At 33.5% G+C, this 19,807-nt stretch overlaps 1 protein-coding gene across 1 annotated transcript in view; it reads right to left on the bottom strand.

Moving 5' to 3' along the window:
* LOC142324941 (uncharacterized) overlaps window positions 1-18,356 on the bottom strand; it is a 73,721-nt gene extending 55,365 nt beyond the window's left edge. The window contains exons 1-5 of the mRNA XM_075366102.1: window positions 17,971-18,356; window positions 15,907-16,122; window positions 9,540-9,755; window positions 5,884-6,099; window positions 2,411-2,479 (exon numbers count right to left, since the gene is read on the bottom strand). Coding sequence (XP_075222217.1) covers window positions 2,411-2,479; window positions 5,884-6,099; window positions 9,540-9,755; window positions 15,907-16,122; window positions 17,971-18,132 — 879 coding nt within the window. The 5' untranslated portion in view covers window positions 18,133-18,356. The remainder of the gene's footprint in view (window positions 1-2,410; window positions 2,480-5,883; window positions 6,100-9,539; window positions 9,756-15,906; window positions 16,123-17,970) is intronic.
* Window positions 18,357-19,807: the final 1,451 nt, after the last annotated feature.

Below are 19,807 nucleotides of genomic sequence, written 5' to 3'. Positions count from 1 at the left end.
CTGTTACATAAACTTAATACCATAATCAAAATTTTCATCACACATAACATTCATACATCTATCTTATGAAAATAGATTTATTATTTTTATAATAATTCTCATCATTTATCATTAGAAATGTTTCAAAACGATGAATAACAAAAAAAAAAGTTAAATTCAACAAGCCACATACTGAGTGTAAAATCAGAAGACTGGTACAGATAAAAGCATTCTGTAATTCAAGTTATTGTTAATTTGTAACATCTATATGCTTGAAAATTGTTAATGAAATCTGTTGACAACAGATCACAGCAATAACCAGTAGTAAAAGTAATAATAAATCTACAAATGTATTAGGAAAAAGCAAACGTTGAGATCATAGCTATGTGAACATACCACTTTTGCAAAATTGTAAATATACAAGTGTACTAGTCAAATGGTTAATTCATCATTAAAATCAAAGGTTTAACAAAATGAGTCTGATTTATAATATTGGTACTTTATAAAAGATACTGAAGTTGATTAGTATCTAAATCCAGAATTTCAAGCCAAGATGAAAATGCAACCACTCTTTAAAAGAGTATATGAGTATATTCATCTTTTCTATTCAATTCTATAACATAACTGCAGTTGGTCAAGTCTCTGAATACATCAAATTTATATTCATAAGTTTTTCAGAACTTTCTAAGTTCTAATGGTAATTCACACGTAAGGATGTGATGTATCCCTTAATTATATCTGTGATTTTGAATGTTTATAATATATATATATATATATATATATATATATATATATATATACATGTATACATATAAAATAATTTGTATTGTTTTTAAAATTTTATAGCATGGCAGGCACACATTTTATAGCACACAGTACAGGTTAAAAATAAGAGATAACAAATAATGATAAAATATAATAATTATTAACTAGTGTATTACAGTAAATTAGGATTTATATATATATATATATATATATATATATATATATATATACATGAGGGCTGTTTTTTCAACCTCCAATGGACTATAAAAAAAGACACATTGACATAACAAAATGATTTTATTACTAAATGCAGAGTAATACCTAACTTATTTTTCTATATAATCGTCAAAACGATTGAGGCATTTATTATATCATGACACCAGCTTTCCGATGCCATCTTCACAGAAATTTTCCGCCAATGAGGTAAGGTACGTCTTGACAGTCTTCTGAAGTTCTTCATCAATACAAAGTATTGGCCGCCCAACCATGCTTCCATTCTCGACAGAGGTGAAAATCGCTAGGTGCTAGATCTGGACTGTACAGTGGCGAAAACTTCCCACTTGAATTGCTTGAGAAGATCACATTGGCACAGTGTGATCGTGCATTGTCGTGGATCAAAACCACGCCAGACGAGAGAATGTAAAGATTCACAGTAAACTTACTTTGTTATTGTTGCTCTCTGCTCCCACCAACAAGAACCTTTATGGTCCCAAAAAAGTCATTGTTTTCCTATTGCTCAGTGTGTTTGAATTTTTTCAGCTTGTTTGGAGAAGTGGGCATCCACTGCTTAGACTGTTCTTTGGTTTCTGGATTGTCAAACTGGATCTATGTCTCATTGCCAATAACGATAGACTTTAAAATCTCTTTCCCCTCATTATCGTAACGCATGAGAAACATTAAGGCTGATGTCATACACTGCATTTTGTGATTGTCACTCAACTTTAATGTTGGCAAAATGTCCTCCTTTCATAGTTATTTTCAGTTTGGGGAATAGAAAGACGTCACATGGGTGTCTGGTGAATAAGGAGGCTGAGGAATCATAACAATGTTGCTTTTGGTCAAATTTCATAAACAAACAGTGAAGTGCGAGAAGGTTCATTATCATAGTACAACTGCCATAAATTGTTTTGCCACAAATCTAGGCATTTTCTTTGTATTGCTTCACGCAAATGGCAGTGAACTTTCAGGTAGTACTCACCATAAGACCTGGTTAGCAAGAACTTATGATACACTAAGCCATTGAAATCAATGAACATTCTCATTCAGAATATTCAATCTTGATGAACTAGCTTGACACGCTTTTTTGTGTCTTGGCTCTTCAGGAAGCTTCCATTGGGACAAATTGGCCTCAGTTTCAACATCACACCCATACACCCATGTTTCATTACAAAGTATGACCTGTATGAGCAGTTCCACGTATTGATTTATCAAACCTGATACAAACATACATACATACATTTTTTTTATGAATAATTCTCCACATTAAACATTGAGGCTCATGCCATGTGAATATGAAATTGAAATTTTTTGCATATAAAAAATGCTATGTCTGACTAATATATGAAACTGAGACATCCTGATGAAAGGCTGAGACACTACCAATCTACCATGGAGATTGACAAAACAATATTAAGTATGAGGGTTATTTTTTTGGTGGTGGTTGTACCTGTTCAGTTGTCATCCTGTTATTTGTGACAGAAGCATGAGAATAATCTGGCCTATGCTGTTCTTCATCCTAATTAAAAACAAATTAACATAGTGTCAATTATAATATCAATATTAATAACTGCATCACCAAATATAAATTTCAATTTGAATTCACAATTTCAACTAAATAGAACTTACCAAGTGAAAATAAAAAAAGTTTGTTTTTACTAAGATAGGACTGATGTTAAATAATTTGAATTTTCTTTTAAAATTCCATCATATTAAACAAATTTACTGTTAATAAAGTAATAAAGTATTAAACGTTTGTCATTCTATTTTAATTAAAACTTTTATTTCCAGTAATTTTCTAATTTAGTGTAATTATTTAAATGGCATCAACTGCTATGGATATTAGCTACTAATAAATGCCAGCAGCATGAGTAATTTTACACTCATCATAATTTTACAATTTAACTTCACTGATCTATTAATATTAGTAACTTCAGTGATCTATACTATCATGATTAAGTCCATTGGCAGTTTATCTTACTTCATACAATCAGTTTCCAGGATACTAATTTCTAACTTGTTCCAAATGTTACAGAACCAACAGTTTTATTTTTTACTTTTAAAAATTTATATTAATTGTTTAACGATGGTAATCATTAATATAAATTATTTAAATTAACAATTTATATAAAATGTAGATTCTTTAATGAAACTGTAAACTTTTATTAATTCTGTGTTTTGAATTGTGATAGTTATACTGACATATACATATACAGAATTTTTTTAAAAATCTACTAGGAGGAATGCTTTCAACATCATACTCAATGTATCTGATGACTACACGATACCTACTGTTGGTTTTTGATAATTAGTAAAGAAATCATAAATAAATTAAAAACATTCACTAACTTATGACTCAAACATGTTTCACACAAAAATATTTGCATTCAATAAGTTGGAAATAACAAAAAACTTTCAAATTTATTAGCAAAACAATGACCACAAACCATGAATACTGAACACTGTAGCAGCAAGCTTGCAGTGAAAATTTTGAATCAAGAGTACCTTTTGATTAATAAAGTGCTGCTGCTGCTGATCAGATTGCCCCTGACAAAAACAATAAATAGAAAATGATAAATACCCATTATACGTCACTTATGCTCAGTGAGTGAGGAAAGTAAAATAAATTTTGAAAGTATGTACATGAAGTATCGGAGGGAGTATGAAAACTGAAGATTGTATTCAAGCAGCTAATATGTTGTATATTAATAATTCTACAAACTTTTCTGGTATCTGTATTTACAAAACAGAAAACTAATCTGTTAATAACCAATCTCCATCATTTTACAATTTACATTAAAAGTAAATCATATTTAACAAGGAAATTGTTATTCCAGATGAAAGGCTGAGACACTACCAATCTACCATGGAGATTGACAAAATAATATTAAGTATGAGGGTTATTCTTTTTTCAAGGTCCGATTGGTCGCAAAATAAAAGCTTGCGCAAAAATCGGATGAACCTTTGCACATATCAGTTGCGCAGCATCTCTAGTATGACCTTCAATCACGCCGCGTCATTTCATTTAGTTCTGAGCACGCAGCTAGCACGTAAACATGTCTACAACAATAGCATCTCCCATTGAGTGTGAAGTGCATACGGTAATTTGATTTCTTCAGGCTGAAGAGTGTAATGCAGCTGAAATTCATCGACGAATAAGTAATGTGTACAGTGAAATTTCAATGAGCGACAATGGTGCAGGAACTTTAAAGCAGGATGTACAGATATTCATGATACAGGCGGTCTGGGAAGGAAGCGAGTGTCAACCTATGAGCTCGTTGAGCGAATGAATGAGGCAATTCGAGAAAATCGTCGGTTCACAATTTCTGTATTGAGTGATTAGTTTCCTGAAATTTAAAGGTCAGCTCTCTATACCATTATTAGTAAGGGACTTCAGTACTGCAAACTGTGTGCGAGATGGGTTCCCAAGATGCTGTCCGACCATCACAAAACAATGAGAATGGACGCCTCCTTAACGTTTCTCCCGAGCTACCACAATGAAGGAGAAAAATTTTGAACAAAATTGTCACAGGGAACGAAACATGGGTCCTTTTCGAAACTGAAGAAACAAAAGAACAATCCAAACAGTGGATGCATTCTCATTCTCCCAGTAAACCAAAGAAATTCTAGCTAACCTTCGCCAACAGAAAGTGTATGGCAACTGTGTTCTGGGACCGGAATGGAGTTCTCTTGGTGGAAATCATGGAATGTAGCACGACCATCACTGCAGCCTCATACTGCGTGACTCTTCAACGTCTACGAAGGGAAATTCAGAATAAGCGGAGATGAATGTTTTCTTCAGGCATTGTGTTTCTCCATGAAAATGCTCGGCCGCACACTGCAGCTGTAACAAAGAAGCTCCTGCAGTGTTTTCGTTGGGAAGTGTTTTATCACCCACCATGCAGCTCAGACTTGGCTCCATCAGATTTTCACCTCGTTGCTCAGATGAAACACTGGCTAGGAGGACAACATTTTGGCATAGACATTGAGCTGCAGACCAGCGTAGAAACATGGCTGAAAACACAGGCGGCTCTGTTCTGTGACGAGGGTATTGGAAAGTTGGTACCAAGCTATGACAAATGTCTAAATCAGAGTGGCGACTAAGTAAGTACTCGATACCAAAAAAAAATTTTTATTTTCACTGTGGTTTTAATTTTGTGACCGATCGGAATTTGGAAAAACAATAACCCTCGTATGATATTACAATATATTGTACATTAAATTAAAATTACATATCTTTAGCAAACACAAAACAAATAATAGTCTTTTTAAAACATTATTTTTAAACAAATATTACTTAAAGTTCTGTGTAGTATCTTTTAGATCATAACAACAAATAATCAGGCATTTATTGTCCTACAATACAAATAATGTAATTAACAAAATTACTTTTTTTCTGTTAATTTTTTAAATTACGATATAATCAATAAATTTATATTTTAATATAAATAAAATTGTGCATACATTTTATAGTATAATATCTATTCAGCAGTACTATCCCTTAATTTTATGAATATTTTACATAAAAACATATTACTTCTATGTCAGTTAATATTTTAATTCAAAATAATGCCTAACATTGAATCTAATTCAGGTTCTGCTAAATTAACAATACCTTTTTCTCTATATTTGGAAAAATTCTATTAGGAGATAAAAAACTGAAACAGCAGATCAAATTTACAAAGTAAATATATAAATACCATGCCTGACTGATATTCAAACCCAAGATCTCTTATGACAGGCTAAAATACTACCAATGTACCAAGGAGACTGGCTGAATAATATTACAATATATACATTAAATTAAAATTACTTATAGCTGCTGCTTGGGATATTTCATTAATTTCTACTTTAACATCAAATTTTGATTTCCAATCTTTGTTTTTCTATGATAATACAAAAAACATAATAAATTAAACATACCTTATGCATATAATCAAAATAATCCTGTTTCCTTTCCCTCCCTAACTCTTTTTTTTTCTCATCATAGGCTAAACCACTGGAAGACAAAACAGTACAATAATTCTTGCCAGAAGAAACTGTTGTCATTGTTCTTTGTGGTGGTTGTACCTGTTCAGTTCTCATACTATTATTTGTGACAGAAGCATGAGAATAATCTGGCATATGCTGTTCTTCATCCTAATTAAAAACAAATTAACATAGTGTCAACTATAATATCAATATTAATAACTGCATCACCAAATATAAATTTCAATTTGAATTCACAATTTCAAGTGAATAGAACTTACAAAGTGAAAATAAAAAATAGTTTGTTTTTACTAAATAGGACTGATGTTCAATAATTTAAATTTTCTTTTAAAATTCCATCATTTTAAACAAATTTACTGTTAATAAAGTAATAAAGTATTAAACGTTTGTCATTCTATTTTAATTAAAACTTTTATTTCCAGTAACTTTCTAATTTAGTGTAATTATTTAAATGGCATCCACTGCTATGGAAATTAGCTACTAATAAAGGCCAGCAGCATGAGTAAATTTACACTCATCATAATTTTACAATTTAACTTCACTGATCTATTAGAATTAGTAACTTCAATGATCTATATTATCATGATTAAGTCCATTGGCAGTTTATCTTACTTCATACAATCAGTTTCCAGGATACCAATTTCTAACTTTTTCCAAATGTTACAGAACCAACAGTTTTATTTTTTATTTTTAAAAATTTGTATTAATTGCTTAACGATTGTAATCATTAATATAAATTATTTAAATTAACAATTTATATAAAATGTAGATTCTTTAATGAAACTGTAAACTTTTATTAATTCTGTGTTTTGTATTGTGATAGTTATACTGACATATACATATACAGAATTTTTTTTAAATCTACTAGGAGGAACGGCTTGAACATCATATTCACTGTACCTGATGTCTACACGATACCTACTGTTGGTTGTTAATAATTAGTAAAGAAATCATAATTAAATTAAAAACATTCACTAACTTATGACTCAAACATGTTACACACAAAAATACTTGCATAAAATAAGTTGGACATTACAAAAAACTTTCAAATTTATTAGCAAAACAATGACCACAAATCATGAATACTGAACACTGTAGCAGCAAGCTTGCAGTGAAAATTTTGAATCAAGAGTACCCTTTGATTAATAAAGTGCTGCTGCTGCTGATCAGATTGCCCCTGACAAAAACAATAAATAGAAAATGATAAATACCCATTATACGTCACTTATGCTCAGTGAGTGAGGAAAGTAAAATAAATTTTGAAAGTATGTACATGAAGTATCGGAGGGAGTATGAAAACTGAAGATTGTATTCAAGCAGCTAATATGTTGTATATTAATAATTCTACAAACTTTTCTGGTATCTGTATTTACAAAACAGAAAACTAATCTGTTAATAACCAATCTCCATCATTTTACAATTTACATTAAAAGTAAATCATATTTAACAAGGAAATTGTTATTCCAGATGAAAGGCTGACACACTACCAAACTACCATGGAGATCGACAAAATAATATTAAGTATAAGGGTTATTCTTTTTTCAAGGTCCGATTGGTCGCAAAATAAAAACTTGCGCAAAAATCGGATGAACCTTTGCACATATCAGTTGGACAGCATCTCTAGTATGACCTTCAATCACGCCGCGTCACTTCATTTAGTTCTGAACACGCAGCTAGCACGTAAACATATCTACAACAATACCATCTCTCATCAAGAGTGAAGTGCATACGGTAATTCGATTTCTTCAGGCTGAAGGGTGTAATGCAGCTGAAATTCATAGACGAATAAGTAATGTGTACGGTGAAACTTAAATGAGCGACAACAAAGTGCGACAATGGTGCAGGAACTTTTAAGCAGGATGTACAGATATTCATGATACAGGCGGTATGGGAAGGAAGCGAGTGTCAACCGATGAGCTCGTTGAGCGAATGAATGAGGCAATTCGAGAAAATCGTCGGTTCACAATTTCTGTATTGAGTGATTATTTTCCTGAAATTTAAAGGTCAGCTCTCTATACCATTATTAGTAAGGGACTTCAGTACTGCAAACTGTGTGCGAGATGGGTTCCCAAGATGCTGTCCGACCATCACAAAACAATGAGAATGGACGCCTCCTTAACGTTTCTACCGAGCTACCACAATGAAGGAGAAAAATTTTGAACAAAATTGTCACAGGGAACGAAACATGGGTCCTTTTCGAAACTGAAGAAACAAAAGAACAATCCAAACAGTGGATGCATTCTCATTCTCCCAGTAAACCAAAGAAATTCTAGCTAACCTTCGCCAACAGAAAGTGTATGGCTACTGTGTTCTGGGACCGGAATGGAGTTCTCTTGGTGGAATTCATGGAATGTAGCAAAACCATCACTGCAGCCTCATGCTGCCTTACTCTTCAACGTCTACGAAGGGAAATTCAGAATAAGCGGAGATGAATGTTTTCATCAGGCATTGTGTTTCTCCATGAAAATGCTCGGCCGCACACTGCAGCTGTAACAAAGAAGCTCCTGCAGTGTTTTCGTTGGGAAGTGTTTTATCACCCACCATGCAGCCCAGACTTGGCTCCATCAGATTTTCACCTCGTTGCTCAGATGAAACACTGGCTAGGAGGACAACATTTTGGCATAGACATTGAGCTGCAGACCAGCGTAGAAACATGGCTGAAAACACAGGCGGCTCTGTTCTGTAACGAGGGTATTGGAAAGTTAGTACCAAGCTGTGACAAATGTCTAAATCGGAGTGGCGACTATGTAGAGAAATAGCGTAACTATGTAAGTACTCGTTACAAATAAAAGATTTTTTATTTACACCGTGGTTTTTAGTTTGTGACCGATCGGAATTTGGAAAAACAATAACCCTCGTATGATATTACAATATATTGTACATTAAATTAAAATTACATATCTTTAGCAAACACAAAACAAATAATAGTCTTTTTAAAACATTATTTTTAAACAAATATTACTTAAAGTTCTGTGTAGTATCTTTTACATCATAACAACAAATAATCAGGCATTTATTGTCCTACAATACAAATAATGTAATTAACAAAATTACTTTTTTTCTGTTAATTTTTTAAATTACGATATAATCAATACATTTATATTTTAATATAAATAAAATTGTGCATACATTTTATAGTATAATATCTATTCAGCAGTACTATCCCTTAATTTTATGAATATTTTACATAAAAACATATTACTTCTATGTCAGTTAATATTTTAATTCAAAATAATGCCTAACAATGAATCTAATTCAGGTTCTGCTAAATTAACAAAACCTTTTTCTCTATATTTGGAAAAATTCTAATAGGAGATAAAAAACTAAAACAGCAGATCAAATTTACAAAGTAAATATATAAAAATACCATGCCTGACTGATATTCAAACCCAAGATCTCTGATGAAAGGCTAAAATACTACCAATGTACCAAGGAAACTGGCTGAATAATATTACAATATATACATTAAATTAAAATTACTTATAGCTGCTGCTTGGGATATTTCATTAATTTCTACTTTAACATCAAATTTTGATTTCCAATCTTTGTTTTTCTATGATAATACAAAAAACATAATAAATTAAACATACCTTATGCATATAATCAAAATAATCCTGTTTCCTTTCCCTCCCTAACTCTTTTTTTTTCTCATCATAGGCTAAACCACTGGAAGACAAAACAGTACAATAATTCTTGCCAGAAGAAACTGTTGTCATTGTTCTTTGTGGTGGTTGTACCTGTTCAGTTCTCATACTATTATTTGTGACAGAAGCATGAGAATAATCTGGCATATGCTGTTCTTCATCCTAATTAAAAACAAATTAACATAGTGTCAACTATAATATCAATATTAATAACTGCATCACCAAATATAAATTTCAATTTGAATTCACAATTTCAACTGAATACAACTTACCAAGTGAAAATAAAAAAAGTTTGTTTTTACTAAATAGGACTGATGTTCAATAATTTAAATTTTCTTTTAAAATTCCATCATTTTAAACAAATTTACTGTTAATAAAGTAATAAAGTGTTAATAGTTTGTCATTCTATTTTAATTAAAACTTTTATTTCCAGTAATTTTCTAATTTAGTGTTACAATTTAAATGGCATTAACTGCTATGGACATTAGCTACTTATAAAGGCCAGCAGCATGAGTAAATTTACACTCATCATAATTTTACAATTTAACTTCACTGATCTATTAGAATTAGTAACTTCAATGATCTATATTATCATGATTAAGTCCATTGGCAGTTTATCTTACTTCATACAATCAGTTTCCAGGATACTAATTTCTAACTTGTTCCAAATGTTACAGAACCAACAGTTTTATTTTTTATTTTTAAAAATTTGTATTAATTGCTTAACGATTGTAATCATTAATATAAATTATTTAAATTAACAATTTATATAAAATGTAGATTCTTTAATGAAACGGTAAACTATTATTAATTCTGTGTTTTGTATTGTGATAGTTATACTGACATATACATATACAGAATTTTTTTTAAATCTACTAGGAGGAACGGCTTGATTATCATATTCACTGTACCTGATGACTACACGATACCTACTGTTGGTTGTTAATAATTAGTAAAGAAATCATAATTAAATTAAAAACATTCACTAACTTATGACTCAAACATGTTTCACACAAAAATATTTGCATTCAATAAGTTGGAAATAACAAAAAACTTTCAAATTTATTAGCAAAACAATGACCACAAACCATGAATACTGAACACTGTAGCAGCAAGCTTGCAGTGAAAATTTTGAATCAAGAGTACCTTTTGATTAATAAAGTGCTGCTGCTGCTGATCAGATTGCCCCTGACAAAAACAATAAATAGAAAATGATAAATACCCATTATACGTCACTTATGCTCAGTGAGTGAGGAAAGTAAAATAAATTTTGAAAGTATGTACATGAAGTATCGGAGGGAGTATGAAAACTGAAGATTGTATTCAAGCAGCTAATATGTTGTATATTAATAATTCTACAAACTTTTCTGGTATCTGTATTTACAAAACAGAAAACTAATCTGTTAATAACCAATCTCCATCATTTTACAATTTACATTAAAAGTAAATCATATTTAACAAGGAAATTATTATTCCAGATGAAAGGCTGACACACTACCAAACTACCATGGAGATCGACAAAATAATATTAAGTATAAGGGTTATTCTTTTTTCAAGGTCCGACTGGTCGCAAAATAAAAACTTGCGCAAAAATCGGATGAACCTTTGCACATATCAGTTGGACAGCATCTCTAGTATGACCTTCAATCACGCCGCGTCACTTCATTTAATTCTGAACACGCAGCTAGCACGTAAACATATCTACAACAATACCATCTCTCATCAAGAGTGAAGTGCATACGGTAATTCGATTTCTTCAGGCTGAAGGGTGTAATGCAGCTGAAATTCATAGACGAATAAGTAATGTGTACGGTGAAACTTAAATGAGCGACAACAAAGTGCGACAATGGTGCAGGAACTTTTAAGCAGGATGTACAGATATTCATGATACAGGCGGTCTGGGAAGGAACCGAGTGTCAACCGATGATCTCGTTGAACGAATGAATGAGGCAATTCGAGAAAATCGTCGGTTCACAATTTCTGTACTGAGTGATTAGATTCCTGAAATTTAAATGTCAGCTCTCTATACCATTATTAGTGAGGGACTTCAGTACTGCAAACTGTGTGCGAGATGGGTTCCCAAGATGCTGTCCGACCATCACAAAACAATGAGAATGGACGTCTCCTTAACGTTTCTCCAGAGCTACCCCAATAAAGGAGAAGATTTTTGAACAAAATTGTCACAGGGAACGAAACATGGGTCCTTTTCAAAACTGAAGAAACAAAAGAACAATCCAAACAGTGGATGCATTCTCATTCTCCCAGTAAACCAAAGAAGTTCAAGCAAACCTTCGCCAACAGAAAGTGTATGGTTACTGTGTTCTGGGACCAGAATAGAGTTCTCTTGGTGGAATTCATGGAATGTAGCAAAACCATCACTGCAGCCTCATACTGCGTGACTCTTCGACATCTACGAAGGGCAATTCTGAATAAGCGAAGAGGAATGTTGTCATCAGGCATTGTGTTTCTCCATGAAAATGCTCGGCCGCACACTGCAGCTGTAACAAAGAATATCCTGCAGTGTTTTCGTTGGGAAGTGTTTTATCGCCCACCATGCAGCCCAGACTTGGCTCCATCTGATTTTCACCTCGTTGCTCAGATGAAACACTGGCTAGGAGGACAACATTTTGGCACAGACATTGAGCTGCAGACCAGCGTAGAAACATGGCTGAAAACACAGGCGGCTTTGTTCTGTGACGAGGGTATTGAAAAGATGGTACCAAGCTATGACAAATGTCTAAATCGGAGTGGCGACTATGTAGAGAAATAGCGTAACTATGTAAGTACTCGTTACAAATAAAAGTTTTTTTATTTTCAGTGTGGTTTTAATTTTGTGACCGATCAGAACTTGAAAAAACAATAACCCTCATATGATATTACAATACATTGTACATTAAATTAAAATTACTTATCTTTAGCAAACACAGCAGCTTCAAATAATGGGCAGGCAGGAGTAGGTTTCATTATGAACAAGAAGATAGGGAAGAGAGTAGAGTATTTCAAAACGCATAGCGATAGAATCGTTTGAATAAGGATAAAATCAAAACCTACACCAACAACGATTGTTAACGTCTATATGCCTACAAGCGCCTATGATGATATTGAGGTAGAGTGTGTATACGAAGAGATTGATGAAGCACTTAAACACGTAAAAGGAGATGAAAATTTAATAATAGTTGGAGATTGGAATGCAAGCATTGGAAAATGCAAGGAAGGAAATATAGTGGGTGAATACGAGCTGGGCAAAAGGAATGAAAGAGGGGACCGACTTATAGAGTTTTGCACAAAGTAAAATTTAGTAATTGCCAACAACCAATTTAAAAATCATAATAGAATAATATACACTTGGAAAAAGCCAGGCGATACTGCAAGGTATCAGATAGATTATATCATGGTTAAGCAAAGATTTAGAAATCAACTCGTTGACCGCAAAACTTTCCCTGAAGCAGACATTGATAGCGACCATAATTTGGTGATAATGAAATGTAGATTGGGGTTTAATAACCTGAAGAAAAGGTGTCAGAAGAATCGGTGGAATTTAGAGAAGCTTGAGGAAGAGGAGGTAAAGAAGATTTTTGAGGAGGACATCGCAAGAGGTCTGAGTAAAAAAGGTAAGGTAGAAAATGTAGAAGAAGAAGAATGGTAGAATGTTAAAAAGGAAATTCAAAAATCAGCAGAAGCAAACTTAGGCGAAATAAAGAGAACTGGTAGAAAACCTTGGGTTTCAGACGATATATTGCAGCTGATGGATGAACGTAGAAAATATAAGAATGCTAGTGATGAAGAAAGTAAAAGGAACTATCGGCAATTAAGAAATGCTATAAACAGGAAGTGCAAACTGGTGAAAGAAGAGTGGATTAAAGAAAAGTGTTCAGAAGTGGAAAGAGAAATGAACATTGGTAAAATAGACGGAGCAAACAGGAAAGTTAAGGAAAATTTTGGGGTACATAAATTAAAATCTAATAATGTGTTAATCAAAGATGGTACACCAATATATAATACGAAAGGTAAAGTCAATAGATGGGTGGAATATATTGAAGAGTTATACGGAGGTGATGAATTAGAAAATGGTGTTATAGAGGAAGAAGAGGAAGTTGAGGAGGATGAAATGGGAGAAACCATACTGAGATCTGAATTTAAGAGAGCATTAAAAGATTTAAATGGCAGAAAGGCTCCTGGAATAGATGGAATACCTGTAGAATTACTGCGCAGTGCAGGTGAGGAAGCGATTGATAGATTATACAAACTGGTGTGTAATATTTATGAAAAAGGGGAATTTCCGTTAGACTTCAAAAAAAGTGTTATAGTCATGATACCAAAGAAAGCCGGGGCAGATAAATGTGAAGAATACAGAACAATTAGTTTAACTAGTCACGCATCAAAAATCTTAACTAGAATTCTATACAGAAGAATTGAGAGGAGAGTGGAAGAAGTGTTAGGAGAATACCAATTTGGTTTCAGGAAAAGTACAGGCACAAGGGAAGCAATTTTTGGCCTCAGATTAATAGCAGAAGGATGAATAAAGAAAAACAAACCAACATACTTGGCGTTTATAGACCTAGAAAAAGGCATTCGATAATGTAGACTGGAATAAAATGTTCAGCATTTTAAAAAAATTAGGTTTCAAATACAGAGATAGAAGAACAATTGCTAACATGTACAGGAACCAAACAGCAACAGTAACAATTGAAGAACATAAGAAAGAAGCCGTAATAAGAAAGGGAGTCTGACAAGGATGTTCCCTATCTCCATTACTTTTTAATCTTTACATGGAACTAGCAGTTAATGATGTTAAAGAACAATTTAGATTCGGAGTAACAGTACGAGGTGAAAAGATAAAGATGCTACGATTTGCTGATGATATAGTAATTCTAGCCGAGAGTAAAAAGGATTTAGAAGAAACAATGAACGGCATAGATGAAGTCCTACGCAAGAACTATCGCATGAAAATAAACAAGAACAAAAAAAAGTAATGAAATGTAGTAGAAATAACAAAGATGGAGGACCACTGAATGTGAAAATAGGAGAAGAAAAGACTATGGAGGTAGAAGAATTTTGTTATTTGGGAAGTAGAATTACTAAAGATGGACGAAGCAGGAGCGATATAAAATGCCGAATAGCACAAGCTAAACCCTTCAGTAAGAAATATAATTTGTTTACATAAAAAATTAATTTAAATGTCAGGAAAAGATTTTGGAAAGTGTATGTTAGGAGTGTCGCTTTATATGGAAGTGAAACTTGGACAATCGGAGTATCTGAGAAGAAAAGATTAGAAGCTTTTGAAATCAGGTGCTATATGAGAATGTTAAAAATCAGATGGGTGGATAAAGTGACAAATGAAGAGGTATTGTGGCAAATAGATGAAGAAAGAAGCATTTGCAAAAATATAGTTAAAAGGACAGACAGACTTATAGGCCACATACTAAGGCATCCTGAAAATAGTCGCTTTAATACTGGAAGGACAGGTAGAAGGAAAAAATTGTGTAGGCAGGCCACACTTGGAATATGTAAAACAAATTGTTAAGGATCTAGGATGTAGAGGGTATACTGAAATGAAACGACTAGCACTAGATAGGGAATCTTGGAGAGCTGTATCAAACCAGTCAAATGACTGAAGACAAAAAAAAAAAGAAGCAAACACAGAACAAATAAGTCTTTTTTTAAAACATCATTTTAAACAAATATTACTTAAAGTTCTATGTACTATCTTTTAGCTCATAACAACAAATAATCAGGCTTTTATTGTCCTACAATACAAATAATGTAATTAACAAAATTATTTTTTTTGTTAATTTTTTAATTTACAATATAATTAATAAATTTATATTTTAATATAAATAAAATTGTGCATACATTTTATGGTATAATATCTATTCAGCAGTACTATCCCTTAATTTTATGAATATTTTACATAAAAACATATTACTTCTATGTCAGTTAATATTTTAATTCAAAATAATGCCTAACAATGAATCTAATTCAGGTTCTGCTAAATTAACAAAACCTTTTTCTTTATATTTGGAAAAATTCTAATTGGAGATTAAAAACTGAAACAGCAGATCAAATTTACAAAGTAAAGATATAAAAATACCATGCCTGACTGATATTCAAATCCAAGTTCTCTAGATGAAAGGCTAAAATACTAACAATGTACCAAGGAGACTGGCTGAATAATATTACAATATACACATTAAATTAAAATTACTTATAGCTGCTGCTTGGGTTATTTCATTAATTTCTACTTTAACATCAAATTTTGATTTCCAATCTTTGTTTTTCTATGATAATACAAAAAAATATGAATTAAACATACCTTATGCATATAATCAAAATAATCCTGTTTCCTTTCCCCCCCTAACTCCTTTCTTTTCTCATCATCGGCTAAACCACTGGAAGACAAAACAGGATAATAATTCATGCCAGAAGAAACTGTTGTCATTGTACTTTGAGGTGGATGTACCTGTTCAGTTGTCATCCTATTATTTGTGACAGAAGCATGAGAATAATCTGGCCTATGCTGTTCCTCATCCTAATTAAAAACAAATTAACATAGTGTCAACTATAATATCAACATTAATAACTGCATCACCAAATATAAATTTCAATTTGAATTCACAATTTCAGCGGAATAGAACTTACAAAGTGAAAATAAAAAAAAGTTTGTTTTTACTAAGATAGGACTGATGTTCAATAATTTAAATTTTCTTTTAAAATTCCATCATTTTAAACAAATTTACTGTTAATAAAGTAATAAAGTATTAATAGTTTGTCATTCTATTTTAATTAAAACTATTATTTCCAGTAATTTTCTAATTTAGTGTTACAATTTAAATGGCATTAACTGCTATGGACATTAGCTACTAATAAAGGCCAGCAGCATGAGTAAATTTACACTCATCATAATTTTACAATTTAACTTCACTGATCTATTAGTATTAGTAACTTCAATGATCTATATTATCATGATTAAGTCCATTGGCAGTTTATCTTACTTTATACAATCAGTTTCCAGGATACTAATTTCTAACATTTTCTAAATGTTACAGAACCAACAGTTTTATTTTTTATTTTTAAAAATTTGTATTAATTGCTTAACGATTGTAATCATTAATATAAATTATTTAAATTAACAATTTATATAAAATGTAGATTCTTTAATGAAACGGTAAACTTTTATTAATTCTGAGTTTTGTATTGTGATAGTTATACTGACATATACATATCCATTTTTTTTTAAATCTACTAGGAGGAACGGCTTGAACATAATATTCACTGTACCTGATGACTACATGATACCTACAGTTGGTTGTTAATAATTATTAAAGGACGCTGAATCATAAATAAATTAAAAACATTCACTAACTTATAACTCAAACATGTTACACACAAAAATACTTGCATAAAATAAGTTGGAAATAACAAAAAACTTTCAAATTTATTAGCAAAACAATGACCACAAACCATGAATACTGAACACTGTAGCAGCAAGCTTGCAGTGAAAATTTTGAATCAAGAGTACCTTTTGATTAATAAAGTGCTGCTGCTGCTGATCAGATTGCCCCTGACAAAAACAATAAATAGAAAATGATAAATACCCATTATACGTCACTTATGCTCAGTGAGTGAGGAAAGTAAAATAAATTTTGAAAGTATGTACATTAAGTATAGGACGGAGCATGAAAACTGAGGATTGTAACACAAAACAAATAATAGTCTTTTTTAAAACATCATCTTTAAACAAATATTACTTAAAGTTCTGTGTAGTATCTTTTAGCTCATAACAACAAATAATCAGGCTTTTATTGTCCAACAATACAAATAATGTAATTAACAAAATTACTTTTTTCTGTTAATTTTTTAATTTACGATATAATTAATAAATTTATATTTTAATATAAACAAAATTGTGCATACATTTTATGGTATAATATCTATTCAGCAGTACATTCCCTTAATTTTAAGAATATTTTGAAATAAAAACATATTACTTCTATGTCAGATAATATTTTAATTTAAAATAATGCCTAATAATGAATTTAATTCAGGTTCTGGAAAATTAACAAAACCCTTTTCTCTATATTTGGAAAAATTCTAATAGGAGATAAAAAACTGAAACAGGAGATCAAATTTACAAAGTAAATATATAAAAAATACCATGCCTGACTGATATTAAACCCAAGATCTCTAGATGAAAGGCTAAAATACTAACAATGTACCAAGGAGACTGGCTGAATAATATTACAATATACACATTAAATTAAAATTACTTATAGCTGCTGCTTGGGTTATTTCATTTATTTCTACTTTAACATCAAACTTTGATTTCCAATCTTTGTTTTTTCTATGATAATACAAAAAAATAATAAATTAAACATACCTTATGCATATAATCAAAATAATCCTTTTTCCTTTCCTCCATTAACTGTTTTTTTTTCTTATCAAAGGCTAAAGTACTGGAAGAAAAATCAGAATCATTCATGACTGCTAAATTCACACTAGCCCCGAAAACAAAGAATGCCAGTCTGGCTTCCTCCGCCATACGACTGTTCGTATATAAGCACGTACACACTTTTTTCTGTGAATGGGTCGGTCTAGGAGGGGTGGTCGGTGTTAAACCCAGAGGGTCTACTGCTTACACCTGCGTCGCCGACAATGTGAAGGGGTACCGCTAGGACACCAGCCGGGCGGCCAGCTACCTGAATTCCAAGCTATTGTTACAACTACAGCTAAGACTAGAATTAGTTATTTATAACTTCTTCACTTTTATTTTATTTTATTTTCAGCTATTGTATAGTGAACTTTTATAGTACATAAATTGTATAGCCTATACAAATTGTGTAGGACTATTGTGTGATTAGCATATTGTATTGTGTTGTGTTTTTCTTACAGGAAGTGTAATTTATAAGCTATATTAGTTAAATTTTATTTTTAATTTAATTTAACTTTTCTAAAATGGACAGCGTAGTTGCGCCACGCGCAAAGACGCGGCCTGCCCCGTCCTGTGGATGCGTGTCCAGCGACTCGGAACGCAGCGATGAGGGGGCATCAATAAGACTGGCCAAGCGAACCAAGAAGGGTTTGAGGGGCTCTAAGCTCCCCAGACCGACTGCGTCAGCGGGAGTAAACGCCCCGAATACCTCAAGGCCGCCCACGCCATCATCCGGGCACTCTGGTGCCGCCAGAGTGGCAATGGATACTGGGGCTCCCTGCCCGGCGGCTGATCCTGCTCCTCAACGGAAGAGCAAGATCCCGCCTATAATGCTGGATTGTCCAGACAACTAAACGGGACTATGTCGGACCTTGTCCGGCCTAGTCCGTGGCAGACTCGTTGCCAAATGCACGGGTCTGTCAATGCGCCTCCAGCTAACAAGCGAGGAGGATTTCCGGGTGGTGCAGTCCCACCTACAGTCCAAAGATGTGGCTTACCACACCTATCAGCTGTCAAGACACAGGGAGCTTAAGGTGGTGTGCCGGGGGCTCCCGTTTAGCGTGGATGTCGGGGACATCTACGCTGAACTCACCGAGATGGGACTGGACGTCTCATCGGTGAGAAAATTAACAACAAGGGATGGCAAGGAAACTGCCACCTGTCTGATCGCTCTGAGGAGGACCCCTGATGTCCGTAAGGTTTACGACATCGACAGCCTGTTCTGTTGCAGGGTGAAGATGTCGGCCTACGTGGCGAGAGGCGGCCCTCCCCCAAAGCCATCGTTGTCAGCGGTTTGGGCACTCGAGCAATTACTGCTTGAGGGCCTTCAACTGCCTGAAATGTGCAGGGCAGCACGAAACTGCCACCTGCACAAAGACCAGGGAATCCCCTGCAGTTTGCATCAACTACAAGGGAGACTACCCCGCTAATTATCGCGGGTGCGGCTACTACAAGAAGATGATAGCCAGACAAAATATTGGCGCTGCCACGACTCCCGCCTCCGGAAGATCGTGGGCCAGTGTGGCGTCCGGTGCGACAGGGAAACCGACCGCCCCCCGGACTCCCGATGCGGGGAAATCCGAACAAGCTGCCCCGGGGGCAGGGCCCCCCGCTGAGGAGGCTGCAGAGCGCCCACCAAAGGTGACCGCTCCAAAAGGGAAACCGCCCTAGCAGGCGGCTCCTTCAAAAACGATAACCGTCGCCGCTGGCGGGGGCCAACAGCCCAAAAAGGCTATGAAGAAGAGGGGGGGAGTGGAGCAGAAGACTACACCTGCGCCGGTCCCCC

This window comes from Lycorma delicatula, chromosome 5, assembly GCF_047948215.1.
Source record: "Lycorma delicatula isolate Av1 chromosome 5, ASM4794821v1, whole genome shotgun sequence".
Lineage (NCBI taxonomy): Eukaryota > Metazoa > Arthropoda > Insecta > Hemiptera > Fulgoridae > Lycorma > Lycorma delicatula.
Note: the sequence above shows the minus strand (reverse complement) of the source record. Positions and strands in the feature narration are given on the sequence as shown.